This window comes from Hemiscyllium ocellatum, chromosome 12, assembly GCF_020745735.1.
Source record: "Hemiscyllium ocellatum isolate sHemOce1 chromosome 12, sHemOce1.pat.X.cur, whole genome shotgun sequence".
Taxonomy (NCBI): domain Eukaryota; kingdom Metazoa; phylum Chordata; class Chondrichthyes; order Orectolobiformes; family Hemiscylliidae; genus Hemiscyllium; species Hemiscyllium ocellatum.
Window position 1 is genome coordinate 8,637,477 of NC_083412.1, and position 16,242 is coordinate 8,653,718.

The 16,242-nt window shown below is 45.5% G+C and overlaps 1 protein-coding gene across 9 annotated transcripts in view; it reads left to right on the top strand.

The window, feature by feature from the left end:
* Positions 1-16,242, top strand: part of LOC132820925 (phosphorylase b kinase regulatory subunit alpha, liver isoform-like) — a 121,928-nt gene that overhangs the window by 53,493 nt on the left and 52,193 nt on the right. For all 9 annotated transcript variants that reach the window (XM_060833293.1, XM_060833291.1, XM_060833289.1 and 6 more), the window contains 5 exons: positions 4,168-4,277; positions 5,540-5,684; positions 6,403-6,481; positions 6,720-6,898; positions 15,663-15,842. In XM_060833293.1, coding sequence (XP_060689276.1) covers positions 4,168-4,277; positions 5,540-5,684; positions 6,403-6,481; positions 6,720-6,898; positions 15,663-15,842 — 693 coding nt within the window. The remainder of the gene's footprint in view (positions 1-4,167; positions 4,278-5,539; positions 5,685-6,402; positions 6,482-6,719; positions 6,899-15,662; positions 15,843-16,242) is intronic.

The following is a 16,242-nucleotide window of genomic DNA, read 5'->3' on the forward strand; positions in this document are numbered from 1 at the left end:
CCAATGTCCTGTAAAACTGAAATGTGACCTCCCTGTAGTCAATGCACTGACCAATAGAGGCAGACATACCAAATGCCTTCTTTACCACCCTGTCTACCTGCACCTCCTCTTTCAAAGAACAATGAACCTGCACTCCAAGGTCTCTTTGCTCAGCAACACTCCCCAGAATCTTACCATTAAGTGTATATGAGTTGTTCTACAAAAATGCAGCACCTCCCATTTATCTAAACTCCATTAACTAAACTTTTAAATCCGTAAACTAGATTAAATTGTGTCATTAAACTATGGTCCCTAGTTCTGGCTGTACTGGTCATCAGGAATATCCTTCCTGTATTTACTCAGTCTAGTCCAGTTAGGTGTTTATTGGTCTCTAAGAGATCCTTCCTTCATTCTCCTAAACTCCACTGAAGAGAGTCCTAACCAATCCAGTCTCCCTTCCTACATAGTCCTGCTATCCCAGGAATCATTCTGGTAAACCTTCGTTGCATTTCCTCCATAGCCAGAACATCCTTCCTCAGGTAAGGAGATCAAAACTACACATGACTCCAGGAGTGGACTTACCAAGGCCCTGGACAATTGCAGCAAGGCATCCCTGCTCCTCTACTCAAACCCTGTCACTGTGAAGGCCAACATCCCATTTCCCTTCTTTACTGCCTGCTGCACCTACATGCTCACTTTCAACAACTGCTGTACAAGAACACGCAAGTCTCATTTGCACCTCACCTTTTTCAATTTATAGCTGTTCATACAATAATTTGCCACCTTGTTGTTGCTGCCATGTAATAACCTCATGTTGACCTGCATTGCACTGCATCTGCCATATATTTGTCCACTCACTCAACTTGTCCAAATCAGACTGAAGCATCTCTACACCCAACTCACTGCCTGCTCTCCTCTGAGCTTTGAATTGTCTGCAAACTTGGAAATATTACATTTAGTTGTCTAAGTCATTAATGCATATTGTGAACAACGTGAGTCCAAGCTCTGATCACTGCCTGTCACTGAGAAATGACCTGTTTATTCCTACTCTTCATTGCCTGTTTGCCAGTTAGTTCTCTGTCCATCTCAGTATACCACTGTAATCCCATGTGCTTTAAATGTACATGCTAATCTCCAAGACAGCAAATGAATTGCAAGAGAATTAAGCTAAATGACTATATATGGCAGATGCAGTGCAATGCAGGTCAACATGAGGTTATTACATGGCAGCAACAACAAGGGCGGCACGGTGGCACAGTGGTTAGCATTGCTGCCTCACAGCACCAGAGACCCGGGTTCAATTCCCGACTCAGGCGACTGACTGTGTGGAGTTTGCACGTTCTCCCCGTGTCTGCGTGGGTTTCCTCCGGGTGCTCCGGTTTCCTCCCACAGTCACAAAGATGTGCGGGTCAGGTGAATTGGCCATGCTAAATTGCCCGTAGTGTTAGGTAAGGGGTAAATGTAGGGGTATGGGTGGGTTGCGCTTCGGCGGGTCGGTGTGGACTTGTTGTGCCGAAGCTACTTGGTGTGGTCACTTCTGAAGTGTTTACTAAGTTGAGCTTTTATGACCCTCAAATAGAGAAATCAGAGGCCAAAGCAAGTTCAGTTGAGAAGAAAACAATCAAGCAGAAGGTCAGTTTAAGTTTTGGCAGTCTCTGGGCCATCAGAACTGAAAAGGAGTCTTAAAACTGTTCTAATAGTTTAAGCACGGGAGAAAGGAGTGAACCTTTTTTCCGAGTTCAGTGAAGAAAAGTCAGTGACCTGAGCCTGTGTCTGTATGTGAGAGAGAGAGGGAATCACAGTTGGTGATTGTAGAGCAGGTCACTGAAAGGAAATGTTTCTAACCTTGTCAATTTAATTTGCAATTTAAACAGTGATGGCAGGAGTCAAGACTCGCTGGGATTGACAAGCTGGGGAAAGAAGGGTTGAATCTATCTTGTTGTTTAGGAGAAGACATTTTCAAATTGTCTTAAATATATAGACTTTTTTTCATGTAATAAGGTTGTATTTTGTTGCTAAAAGTACACTGACAGTCATGTGTTATTACGTTCAGTGACTGAGCACCACAGTAAACTCATGGTCTGTCAAGCTGGGTTTGACCTTGTGGACCTGAGTTGCCCAGTATTACCCTGAGCTGGGATCATAATAAAAAGCACAGTTTGATCATTTGGGCCTTCAGTTCTGGTCTCCCCTTCATTAAGATCGTGGTTGATCTGGTTATGGTCTCTGCTCCGTTTTCATGCCTGACACCAAAAACCCTTAACTCCCAGTCTCTCAAAAACCAGCTCAACCTTGCTCCATTGCATTCTGAAAAAGAGAATTATCCAGACCCGGGACCCTGTGAGAGGAGGATTTTTTTTTTCTCCATCTCTGTTTGAAAATCAAGACCTCTTATTCTTACATTGTGTCCTCCCCAGTTTGAGTTTAGCCCATGAGGGAAATCAGTTGCGATACTCTCCCATAAGGGCAGGATGTTTCCTTTAACCTCTGTTCACTGCGCCCAGCTATCATCGAGTCAAAGAGGTCTAGAGCACGGAAACAGACCCTTTGGCCCATCTTGTCCACGCTGCCTAGTTTTCACAATTAAACTGGTCCCATTTGCCTGTGTTTGATCCATATCCCTCCATATCTATCCCATTCATGTACCTGACCAAATGTTTCTGAAATGACAAAATTGTACTAGCTTCCACCACTACCTCTGGCAGCCCATTGTAGGCACTCACTGTCCTCTGTTGTCTAGCAACCTTGTCTATGCCTCTTATGATATTATAAATCTGTATGAGGTTAACCCCCAGTCTCCTACACTGCAGGGGAAAAAGGATGCAGCCTATCCAGCCACCCCTTATAACTTATATCTTCCAGTCTGGTTAGCATCCTAGTAGATCTTCCCTGCACTCTTTCTAGTTTAATAATAGCCTTCCTATTGTATGGTGACTGAAACTGCACGCAGTACTCCAAATGTGGTCTTCCGAACATATTGTACAGCTACAATGCCAGTGAATATACAGTCCCAACTCCTCTACTCAGTGCTCTGGCTAACCAAAGCAAGCATGCTGAAAAATCCAGTCTGGGCCCACCATCCTGCCCGCTGACTTAAAGGTGACAGCAGTGTTAGTTACATCAGGGTGAGTCCCTCTCCCTTAGAGAACAGCCAGTTCTGTCATTGAAACATAGACACCGTCCTGTCATTGAAACATAGAAACATAGAAAATAGGTGCAGGAGTAGGCTATTTGGCCCTTCGAGTCTGCACCTCCATTCAATATGATCATGCCTGTTCATGCAAACTCAGTATCCCATCCCCGCCCTTTTCCCATACTTCTTAATCCCTTTAAGCCACCAGCTGCATGTCTACCTCCCTCTTGAATATATCTAAGGAACTGGCTCCAACAACTTCCTTTGGGAGAGAATTCCACAGGATCACAACTCTCTGGGTGAAGAAATTCTTCCTCCTCTCAGTCCTGAATGGCTTACCCCTTATTGTTTCACTGTGACTTTCCCAACATCGGAACATTCTTTCTGCATCTAACCTGTCCAGTCCCATTAGGAGTTTCTATGTTTCTATGAGACCCCACCTCATTCCAGTGAATATAAGCCCAGCCGATCCAACCTTTCCTCATATATCAGTCCTGTCGTCCCGGGAATCAGTCTGGTGAACCTACGCTGGACTCCCTCAATAGCAAGAATGACCTTTCTCAGACTGGGAGATCAAAACTGCACACAGTACTCAAGGTGTGGCCTCACTGAGGCCCTGTATAACTGTCTACCTGTAACTACACTTTCAAGGAGCTATGAACCTGTGCCCTGAGATCTCTTTGTTCTATAACACTCCCCAGGGCCCTACCATTGACTGTGTAAGTCCTGTCCTGGTTTGACTCAACAAAAGCAACACATTCCACTTCCCCCAGGACTGCACCCCCTCATTCCCGCCCCCCCCCCCCCCCCCCCTCCAATAGTCTTACGTCCTCACCCTCCCACCCCTCCGCAGGGGCCAATCCTCTCACTCTAGGTTCCTCTTTATAGGCGTTTGAGCCAATTGGCTGTTCTCTAAGGGAGAGGGACTCACCCTGATGTAACTAACACTGCTGTCACCTTTAAGTCAGCGGGCAGGATGGTGGGCCCAGAGTGGATTTTTCAGGGAGTGGGTGACCACCTGATGCCAGCTATGAAAGAGGTCCATTTTATTCCAGGCTGCAACAAGAAGTTGAAACTCAGCGGGCGCCCATATCGCCACATCGGGGTCCTCGGTACCTCCAAGTTGTACGTCATCAGAAATCAAACCTTTGCCTTCACTCCACAGGTGAGAATTTTTTAAAAATTATTCGTTCACAGGGTGAGGACATCTCAGGTTAGGCCAGCATTTATTACTCAGAGAGTAGTCAAGATTTAAGCATACCTGGATCTTGAGTCACATGTAGGCCGGACCAGGTAAGGGTGTTAGTGAACTGGATAGGTTTTTCTGACAACTGATTCATGGTCATTATTAGACTCTTAATTCCAGAAATTTTAAAAATTCAATTGAAATTCCACCATCTACCATGGTGGGTTTCAAACCTGAGTGCCTCGGTTAATAATCCAGCAATAATGCCAGGAGGTCATTGCTTCCCCTTGAGGATGGGAGCTGGATGGCAATTGAAACCCCTCATGCTGTCCTTTTGTGTTAGGGTGTGTAACTCCTGATTAAGAAGTAGCAAGTGCTACTCCGGACACCGCTTTACTCTCTGGTATCTCTCAACGCTTCACTCTTCGAGACACGTCTGTGGTCCTTGCCTTCCATCGTCTCCCATTTCTGGTGGGGCTGTCAAGGGTTTGAGTCCACCGTTCCCCCCCCAACCCCCACCTTAATGAATCGGTTGGGGGAGGGGGAACAGGAGGGAGAAGGGGTTACGGATCTGGAATGGGACGTTGGTGGGAAGGTGGGATGGCTTGGAATTTGAGCTAAAAGGAACGGAACAGGCTAACATAGTGAGGGAATGAGAGGGGTCAAGGGTGGGGGTACTGGGAGGGGAGCGGGTGATGGCAGTGAAAGAATTAGTGGGGTAGAAGAGGTGCAAATGTTGAAGGGCATTGTAGGATTGCAGGGCGGTGTTAGGGGTCTCAGGGGAACACGAGGTTAGAGGAGTAGGTCCATAATGTGAGGGGTAATGAGGAGTAGTGTTCAAGAGGGCTTGTTGGTTTGGAGGGAAAAGTCTTAGCATCTGGAGGTGGCCCTTGGGGGGTGTGGATGGTGGTGGCATGGACCTGGGCAGGGGTGGGGTGGGAGACTGATTTATGAAAACTAATAGAAGCACAGAATTCCCAAACCTGCATTTCACCACCTCAGGATTTTAGCAGGAATTTATGATCTAGTGCTCGGGAGGGGGCAATGGCCTGGGGCCATTATCGTGAGACTATTAATCCTGAGACCTAGGGGGACCTAGATTCGAATCCCACGAGGGTACTCCTGGGAATTATTTCATCATGAAAATCAGGCTGAATGCTTGTGGTTGCAAAATGTTTGTGAAGACTGGGCTTTGTGCTGTGGGGCGTGTTTTCATTGTGCTCTCTCCTCCCCATGGACAGTTCATCGACCAACACCAGTTTTACTTGGCGCTGGACTGCCGTATGATTGTGGAGATGCTGCGGACTGACCTGGCCTACCTGTTCTCCTGCTGGAAGATGACGGGCCGACCGACTGTCACCCTCCCCATCACTCAGAGCATGTTGTGTAAGGAGCGCATCCATTCTCCTCACTCCATCCTCCGTCCACCCATCTCGGCGAAACCAATGTCACATCAGTTGCTCACTCGGAAAAGATGCCATACATTCCCCACAAAAATTCCATTGGGACCCCACTCACCTCGGGTGTTGGGGATGATGGGTTTCAAGGTGGGAACGGGTATTTATAGAGGCAAGACTACTCCCCCCACCTAGCCCTCTTCTGGAACTAAGTCCTGAGTGGGCAGACAAATGGTTGACTCTTGTGTTCACTGGTAATTTGCGGTCTGTCAGTGGTCAAGTGAGGACCACTTGAGAGTCTCATATGCACCTTACCCCCACCGTCACTTCTGAGCGCCGGGATTAATCAGGCACATCACCACCCGATGTGCCCATTTGCCCAAGCTATGTGGGTATTTCAAGGGCTGACTGGATAATAAAGAGCCCAACTGAGGGACTGGGTCTTCAGAAGACACCCTCTGTCTCTCGCTTCCAACTCTTAATTTTTTCCCACAACCCCCGACCGGGAAACCAACACCTCCACTCCCCCCACTCCATTCAGTTCCTCAGGCAGTCCATCCCTGCCATTCCAAAGGGGGTCACTGAGACCGCTCCTCTGTTCTCATCCTCCAAATACTGTCCCTCTGAGCAGGAGCAAGTCGAGACTTGAAGCGTGGCGAGCACATGTAGATCTTGTCCCTCACAAACACGGTCTGTTTTTGTTGCAGCGGATGAAGGGACAGATATCGACTCCAATATTCTCAGCACCCTCCGGAAACTCCAGGACGGATACTTTGGTGGAGCCAGGTATGGCTTTGTCTGCTGCTTCGACTGGTTATGCAATTGACGCAGAGTGAATCGCAGAATTGTTATGGTGCGGAAGGAGGCCATACAGCCCATTGTGCCTTTCAAATGAGCGTCATCACCTCATGCCAATCTCTTCCTATTTGCCCCATTCTCCTGCTCATTAATGATTGCAGTCAGGGTTCTGTTGTTGCTGACGCTGGAGTATGGTGACCCGTGACTGTGATGCTTCATCTTTCAGGATCAAAACCGGGAGATTATCCGAATTCCTCGTTACCTCGTGCTACACACACTTGAGCTTCTTAGACCCAGGACCCGATGGGCTGCTGCTGGATGACTGTTTCAGCGAGGATAGTGCTAGCCCCAACAATGAGATGGAAGATGCTGTCTCTGTGAATGACACGTGCTATCGAAACGATGGTAGGCGACAACCTGAAATTTTCTTCAGGCCTAACTCTCTTAAACTGGGCTGTTCACACATTCTTTGGAAATACCAAGTACAAAAGCATAGAGTCATACACCAGGGAAACAGGCCCTTTGGCCCAACCAGTCCATACTGACCACAATCCCAAACTAAACTAATTCCACCTGCCTGCTCTTGACCCATATCCCTCCAAACCTTTCCTATTCATGAACTTATCAAAATGTCTCTTAAATACTATAACTGTACCCGCATCCACCACTTCCTCTGGAAGTTAATTCCACACACAAACCATTCTCTGTGTAAAAGTGGCCCCTCATGTCTTTTTGAAATCTTTCTCCTCCCACCTTACAAAACATGCTTCCTGGGCTTGAATGCCCTCACCCAGGGAAAGATACCTCTATTCAATTTATCGATACCTCTCATTATTTTATAAATCTCTGTTAAAGTCACCTCTCAACCTTCTAAGCCTCTCCTTCTAGCTCAAACCCTCCATTCCTCATCCCCACTCCAGGAGACAGTGAGGACTGCAGATGCTGGAGATCAGAGTTGCAAGGTGTGGTGCTGGAAAAGCACAGCCGGTCAGGCAGCATTCAAGGCGCAGGAGAGTCAACGTTTTGGGCATAAGGTCTTCTTCATTCTGGTTGGCTGTGCTTTTCCAGCACCGCACCTTTTGACTCATCCCCACTCCAGAGCGATGTAACATGAAGGTGGCAGCCCTGAGAGTAGGCGATTTGGCATTGTGTTCTGTCAGGACTCCAGGAGGTCAGGTGTGTCAGTCGGAGTATTTTGTCTCCCATGTTAAACGTGCTCATAGATACAGCACAGCGTGGAAGGAGGCCAGTCAGCCCATCACATCCTTGCCAGCTCTCTATAGAGCAACCCATCTGTCCCAATTCCTCTGGCTCTATCCCATGACAGTGTAACCGCATTTATCTCAAGAGGTTCCATTGTAAATCACTGATCTTCCATTTGGTAGGCAGCAACCTCCCAGCTATTATTACTCACAGTAATAAAGATCTTCTTCGCCCTACTCCCTGTATTTCTTACTAAAAATGTCACACATGTATGTATGCATGTGTGTGTCCAGTCCCTGTAACATCAGCTCATGCGTTCAGCTTTTTTTGGTCTGCTCTAACCCTATCGCTGGAAGTGAGCACGTAGGTGCAACAGGTGGTGAAGAAGGTAAATAGTGTGTTGACCTTCATGGTGAGAGGGTTTGAGTACAGGAGCAGGGATGTCTTGCTGCACTTGTACAGGAGCTTGGTAACACCATATGTCAAGTATTCTGTGCAGTTTTGGTCTCCTTACCTGAAGGAGGATGGTGATGAAGGGAGTGCAGCAAGTGTTTTCCAGACTGATTTCTGAGATGGCAGGACTGATGTACATAGGGAGACATACATAGATTGGTTAGGAGTGTACTCACTGGAGTTTAGACGAATGAGGGGGGGAAATCTCACAGAAACCTATAAAATTCAAACAGGATGGACACAGGAAGAATGTTCCCGATGACTAGGGTAGCCCTGAATGGAAAAGAGCATCATGTATTGTTGAACTCCAAAATGGAGCCAGTTCCTTTGACAGTGGCCTGTGTCAGTCTGAACTCAGTGTTAACTGCCTCAGACTTTTTGGAGTTGTCAGAAACAGCAGTTCCGGCCCAGAAAAGGCAGTTCTTTCTGGGTCTGCTTTATTGTTATTTTGAATCAGGCTGTTCAGTGATGTTGTCACACGCTTCTGGAGCAAGCCAGACTTGAACCCAGTTCCCCTGGCCCAGAGGTACGGGCACAACGAGTGCACCACAGTTGTAACTCTGAGTCTGCTTTAATTTTTTTTTAAATATCCAGAAGTGTTATCACACACAACTGAATAGTTTCTTCTCCCATCACCAAATCAGAATGACGTTTTCTCATCTATTAACTACTAGCAGTAAATCACCAATTAAATAATTTACATGCAATATCTGTTAAAGGCAGTGAAGCCTATCAGAGGTGAGTGGGATGTAGGGAGAGGAGTAAGGGACTCAATCAGAATGGAGTTGGAGGGGGACATGAAGCCCACTATCTTCCATGGTGCCCACTTCTCTCCAAAGGCATTGAGAGCTTTGGTGGACTCCACATGCTTCCTCTTCAGTAACACCCAGGTCTAGGTTGCCATTGTTGTATTTTCTAATTAACCTGCTCACACACCTCTGGAGCAGGTAAGACTTGAACCAAAGTCTCAGAAGTAGTGCCATTACCATTCTCCTTAAGACCCGAACAGACTTGGGACTGCTTTATCAGGGGCTCAGGTGATGAGTTTCAGTTGGGCAGGCTGTTATCAGAGGAAATTTCAGAAGGAGATTAATTCATGACTCCCCAAGGATCTTATGGAGGTTATCATAGGGTTAGAGAGTCATAGGGATGTACAGCACAGAAACAGACCCTTTGGTCCAGCTCATACATGCTGACCAGATATCCTAACCTAATCCCATTTGCCAGCACTTGGTCCATATCCCTCTAACTCTTCCTATTCATATACCCATCCAGATGCCTTTTAAATGTTGCAATTGTACCAGCCTCCACCACTTCCTCTGGCAGCTCATTCCATACACACACCAACCACTGTGTGAAAATGTTGCCCCTTAGCTCTCTTTTATATCTTTCCCCTCTCATTCTAAACCTATGCCCTCTAGTTCTGAACTCCCCCATCCCAGGGAAAAACCTTGATTATTTACCCTATTCATGTCCCTCATGATTTGTTAAACCTCTACAAGGTCACCCCCCAGCCTCTGATGCTCCAGAGAAAGCAGCCCCCGCCTATTAAGCCTCTCCTTATAGCTCAAATCCTCCAACTCTGGCAACATCCTTGTAAATCTTTTTTGAACCCTTTCAATTTTCAAAACATCCTTTTGATAGGAAGGAGACCAGAATTGCACGCAATATTCCAAAAGTGGCCTCACCAATGTCCTGTACAGCCACAACATGACCTCCCAACTCCTGTATTCAATACTCTGACCAACAAAGGAAAGCATGCCAAACACCTTCTTCACTATCCTATCTACCTGCGACTCCACTTTCAAGGAGCTATGAACCTGCGCTCCAAGATCTCTCTGTTCAGCAGCATTTCTCAGGATCTTATCATTAAGTGCGGAAATCCTCCTCTGATTTGTGTTCCCAAAATGGAGCATCTTGCATTTATCTGAATTAAATCCATCGGCCCATTGACTCATCTGATCAAGATCCTACTGCACTTTGAGGTAACCTTCTTCGCTGTCCACAACACCTCCAATTTTGGTGTCATCCACAAACTTACTAACTATATGTTCACATCCAAATCACTTATATAAGTAATGAAAAATAGTGGGCCCAGCACAGATCCTTGTGGCACTCCGTTGGTCACAGGCCTCCAGTCTGAAAAACAACCCTCCACACCACCCTCTGTCTTCCACCTTTAAGCCATTTCTGTATCCAAATGGCTAGTTCTCCCTGTATTCCATGAGATCTAACCTTGCTAACTAGACTTCCATGGGGAACCTTGTCAAATGCCTTACTGAAGTCCATATTGATCACATCTACCACTCTGCCCTCATCAATCCTCTTTGTCACCTCTTCAAAAAACTCAATCAAGTTTGTGAGACATGATTTCCCACGCACAAGGCCATGTTGACTATCCTTAATCAGTCCTTGCCTTTCCAAATACAGGTAAATCCTGTCCTTCAGGATTCCCTCCAACAACTTGCCCACCACTGACATCAGGCTCACAGGTCTGTAGTTCCCTGGCTTGTCCTTAACACCCTTCTTAAACAGTGGCACCACGTTAGCCAACCTCCAGTCTGCTGCCACCTCACCTGTGACTATTGATGATACAAATATCTCAGCAAGGGGCCCAGCAATCATTTTCCTACAACTGGGGAGGTCAGGAACAGGGGTCACAGTTTAAGAATGTAGGGTAGGTTATCTCAGATTGAAATGAGGAGAGGTTTCTGAATGGTGAAGCATATTCAGAGGGCTGACTGGCTGACTGCTCTTTCCATTTCCTCTGCTTCTTTGCTTATTGAAACTGCTCAGAATGCTGAACATGTCTACCAAACCTCACCCCACCCCACCAGTCTCCATCATTGTCCAGCTTTTCCAATTCCACCTTTTGGAGTGAATCAGAGAGTGGTTGTCACCTAGTTAATTCAGTTCAGTTTGTTGTAAAACAGGTCCATGTTTGTTGTGTCTGTAAAGAGCTTGATCCTGTATGCTGGATGGGAAAATGGTACTGGGATATCAAAGCTATTGCAGAAACATGGCTGAGGGAGGGACAGGACTGGCAGCTCAATGTTCCAGGCTAGAGATAGCTATTTAAAGGATAAAAGGGGAGCTAAGAGAGATGGGGAAGTGTCTTTTTTGATTAGGAAAAGTGTCATGTTGGTACTTAGAGAGTCTATTCCTGGGGCATCATCCAGTGTAGCTATATGGGTGGAACTGAGAAATAAAAAGGGGGTGATCACTTTGTACTATAGGCCCCCCCATTAGTCAGCAGAATACTGAGGAGCAAATAAGTAGGGAGATTTTATAAGTATAGGAGATTTTAATTTTAAACATAGACTGGGACTGCCACAGTGTTGAGGGCATGGATGGGGAGAAAGTTTTTCAGTGTGTTCAGGTAAACATAATCAATGTGTAGATGGTTCTAGTAGGGGAGAGACAAAACTTGACTTCCTCTTGGGAAATAAGGCAGATCAAGTGACTGAGGTGACAGTGGGGGAGCACTTTGGGACCAGTGATCAATTCTATTAATTTTAACATAGTGATGGAGAAGGATAGGTCTTGTTCAAAAGTTAAAGTTCTAAATTGGGGCAAGGCCAATTTTGATGGTATTAGAGAGGAACTTTCAAAAGTTGATCAGGAAGGCTGTTTGCAGAAAAAGGGGAGGTCCGATAAGTGGGAAATTTTCAAAACCGATGTAGCAAGAGTTCAGGGACAGCATGTTGCTGTTAGTGTGAAGAGCAAGGCGGCAGGAGATGTTGAGGCTGTGGTCAAGATAAAGGAGACATATATCAGGTATAGGCAGCGGGGATCAAGTAAATCCCTTGAGGAGTGTGACGGGTGTAGAAATACACTTTAGAGGGAAATCAGGAGGGCAGAAAGGAGAAATGAGGTAGCTTTTGCAGATAATGTTAAGGAGAATCCAAAGAAATTCGACAGGTACATTAAGGGCAAAAGAGTAACTAGGGAGAGGGGCCCCTTAAATAGCAATGAGGTGATCTACATGTGGAGCCACAGGAGATAGGTGAGATCCTAAAAGAATATTTCTCATCAGTATTTACCATGGACGAAGACATGGAAGCTAGGGAATTCGAAGGAATAAATGCTAATGTCTTGAAAAGAGTCCACATTACTAGAGAAATGCTTGGAAGCCTTAAAACGCATTAAGGTAAATACATCCCCAGAACCAGGAAGTTGTGGGTAGCTAGGGAAGAAATTGCAGGAACCCTAACAGAGATACTTGTATCATTGACAGCCATGGGTAAGGTTGGTGGAAGACTGGAAAGTTGCTAATGTGGTGCTAGTAATTAAGAAAGGCTGTCAGGAAAAGCAAGGGAACTTGTGACTAGTGAGCCTAATATCATTATTGGGTAAGTTGTTGGAGGGGATTCTGAGAGACAGGATTTACACACATTTGGAAAGACATGAACTAATTAAGGATAGTCAACATGGCTATGTATATGGGAAATTGTGTGTCACAAATTGATTGAATTTTTTGAAGAGGTGACCAGGAAGGTAGATGAAGGCAGACTGGTGGATGTTACCTGCATGGACTTGAGCAAAGCATTCAACAAGGTTCCGCATGGTAGACTGGTTAGTAAGGTTAGATCATATGGGTTCCAGGGAGAGCTATTCAATTGATGGCAGAAGAAGATGGTGGTAGTAGTAGAGAGCTGGTTTTAGGACTAGAGGCCTGTGACCAATGATGTGCTACAAGGATTGGTGCTGGGTCTGCTATTTTTTGTAATTTATCGAAACAATTTGGATGAGAATATTGGAGGCATAGCTAGTAAGTTTTCAGATGACGCCAAAATTGGTGGTATATTGGATAGTGAAGAAGGTTATTTAAGAGTAAAATAGGATTTTGATCTGTTGGGCCAGGAATGGAATTTAATGCAGAGAAATGTGAGGGGTTGAATTTTGGTAAGGCAGATCAGTTATTGGCACGGCCCTAGGGAGTGTTGTTGAATAGTGTGTCCTAGGAGTGCAGGTACATAGTTCCTTGAAAGTGGTGTCACAGGTGAACAGGATAATGAAGATGATTTTTGGCACACTTGCCTTCATTGGTCAGAGCATTGAGTATAGGATTTGGGACATTATCTTATAGAACATTATGTTATACAGCACAGTATTGATGTTCGGCCTTCGATGTTATGCCGGTCTTTTATCCTACTTTAAGATCAGGCTAACTTACATACCCTTCATTGTACTAACTTGTATGTGTCTATCCAAGAGTCGCTTAAATGTCCCTAATGTCTCTGACTCTACTATCACTGCTGGCAGTGCATTCCACGCACCCACTGCTCTGACTAAGGAACCTCCCTCCAGTCATCTTAAAATCATGCCCCCAGTGATAGTCATTTCCACCCTGGGAAAATGTCTCTGGCTATCCACTCTATCTATGCCTCTCAACATCTTGTACAGCTCTGTAAAGTCTCACCTCTCATCCTTCCTGGCTCCAATGAGAAAAGCCCTAGCTCACTCAAGCTTTCTTCATAAGACATGCCCTCCAGTCCAGGCAGCATCCTGGTAATTCTCCTCTGTACCCTGCCTAAAGCTTCCACATCTTTCCTATAATGAGGCGACCAGAACTGAATACAATACTTCAAGTATGGTCTAACCAGAGCTTTATAGAGCTGTTGCATAACCTTGCAGTTCTTAAACTCAATCCCCTACTAATGTAAGCCAATACACCATAAGCCGCCTTAAAAACCCTATCAACTTCGGTGGCAACTTTGAGGAACCTATGGACATGGACCCTAAGATCCCTCTGTTCCTCCACACTGCCTTTAACCCTGTAATCTGCATTTCAATTCAACCTTCCAAAGTGAATCACTTCACACTTTTCCAGGTTGAACTCCATCTGCCACTTTTCAGCCCAGTCTGCATCCTGTCAGTGTCCCATTGCAACCTACAACAGCTTCCACTTTGTCCACCGCTCCACCAACCTTCATGTCGTCGGCAAACTTCCTAACCCACCCTTCCACTTGCTCATCCAAGTCATTTATAAAAATCACAAAGAGCAGCCGCACAAGACATTGGTAAGGCCACGTTTGGAACACTGCATATAATTCTGGTCGCCCTGCTATAGGAAGGATGTTATTAAACTGGAAAGGGTGCACAAGAGATTTACAAGGTTGTTGCTAGGAATGGAGGGCTTGAGTCATAGGGAGAGGCTGGATAAGCTGGGACTATTTTCCATGGAGCCAATGCTGAAGGGCATGGATATGAAGAATAGCCAAGATCCTTTCCCTAGGCTGAGGGAGTCCAAACTTTAAGGGCATTGTTTTAAGGTGGGAGGAGAGAAATTTAAAAGGGACCCCAGGGTCAGCTTTTTCACGCAGAGGGTACGTGTATGGAAAGATTTACAAGGATGTTGCCAGGATTTGAGCTACAGGGAGAGGCTAAATAGGTTGGGGCTATTTTCCCTGGAGCGTCGGAGGCCGAGTGGTGACCTTACAGAGGTTTACAAAATTATAAGGGGCATGGATAGGGTAAATATGCAAAGTCATTTCCCTGGGGTCAGGGAGTCCAGAACTAGAGGGCATAGGTTTAGGGTGAGATATAAAAGAGACCTAAGGGGCATCTTTTTCACACAGATGGTGGTACATGTATGGAATGAGCTGCCAGAGGAAATGGTGGAGGCTGGTACAATTACAACATTTAAAAAATTTGGATAGGTGCATGCATAGGAAAGGTTTAGAGGGATATGGGTGAAACACGGGCAAATGGGACTAGTTTGGTTTAGGAAACTTGGTTGGCATGGACAAGTTGGATCAAAGTGTTTATTTCTGTGCTGTATGACTCTGTGACTAATACATGTAGCTCCTGTACACCACCCTATGAGCCCAGTGATTTGAAATTAGTTGCCATTGTCCCTCTTAGTTGTTGTTTATCAGTAGTTATTTCTAGATGATGTTTTGTATTCACCTGAGGAGACAAACCATCGGCTGCTCTCCCTTAAAGTTGCAGCCAGTGCTGAGTTGAAATCTCTCTCTCTCTCTCTCATATCAGTTTATTTTACATTGTGAAAGCAAGCACACGATATCAATAGCAAAGGACTGCCATTATATTCTGAAAAGGACCATGTCCAGTCATTTTCTGAATAAATGCATAGGGGAACAACAGTTTCCGGGTGCATGTTCCATGACAACACCTGAACCAAGCAAAAATGACATGCTAACAAATCAGCACCCTTTTCTTGTATAGTGGAAATTGTTGCTCCCTTTCTGAAAATTGGCATTCTTGCAAGTGTCCTGATGACAGGATGGAAAGAAGTCCTTTCAGCAGTTATTTTAGACATCTTGCTGCTGCAGATTTAGGAAATCAGCCCAGGAGCAATTCTTGGGGCGAATGTCAGGAAAGACATCTTGTGGAGAGGTTTGACATCGAGAATCTGCCGAGAGAGAGAGATTTTGTGAAATCGTCGAAAGGTGATTTATGAGTATCTGGCTGCTTTGTCTTCTATTAAACAATCCAAATAATGGGTCTGGACTTGTGCTGTCTACTGTTTATTTTTTCACGTCCACAGGTGATAGTGAAGATGAGCTTGTGAAATATATAAATCATCTACTCCAAAGCACAACACCCATGTCAAAGCGATTGCCTCCGACATCGATAAGTCCAGGCATGCATCACGTGTTTGAGGCTGCTCACACTACCAGGGACATAATATCAATGGTGGCCAAAACGAAGGGACTGGAGTTACCAAGTAATCAGCTTGCTTGTTCTGATTGAGAGTGATACAATTTTATTTACCTTTATGCTCTTGATACTGAGTGGTATTATTCTGTTCAAACCTGAAAACTAGCAATTTATGAAGTAATGAGGTTCTATTGTAAAATCATGACACTATTGCTCTACCTTAAATGGTTACAAAGAACATTACAGCACAGGAACAGGCCCTTCGCCCCTCCAAGCCTGTGCTGATCCAGATCCTCTACCTAAACCTGCTGCCAATTTCCCAAGGGTCTGTGTCCCTTCCCTCCCTGGCCATTCATGTATCTAGAGAGATACATCTTAAGTGACAGTATCGTGCCCACCTCTACCACCTCCGCTGGCAATGCATTCCAGGCACCCACAACTCTCTGTGTGAAGAACTTTCCACGTAC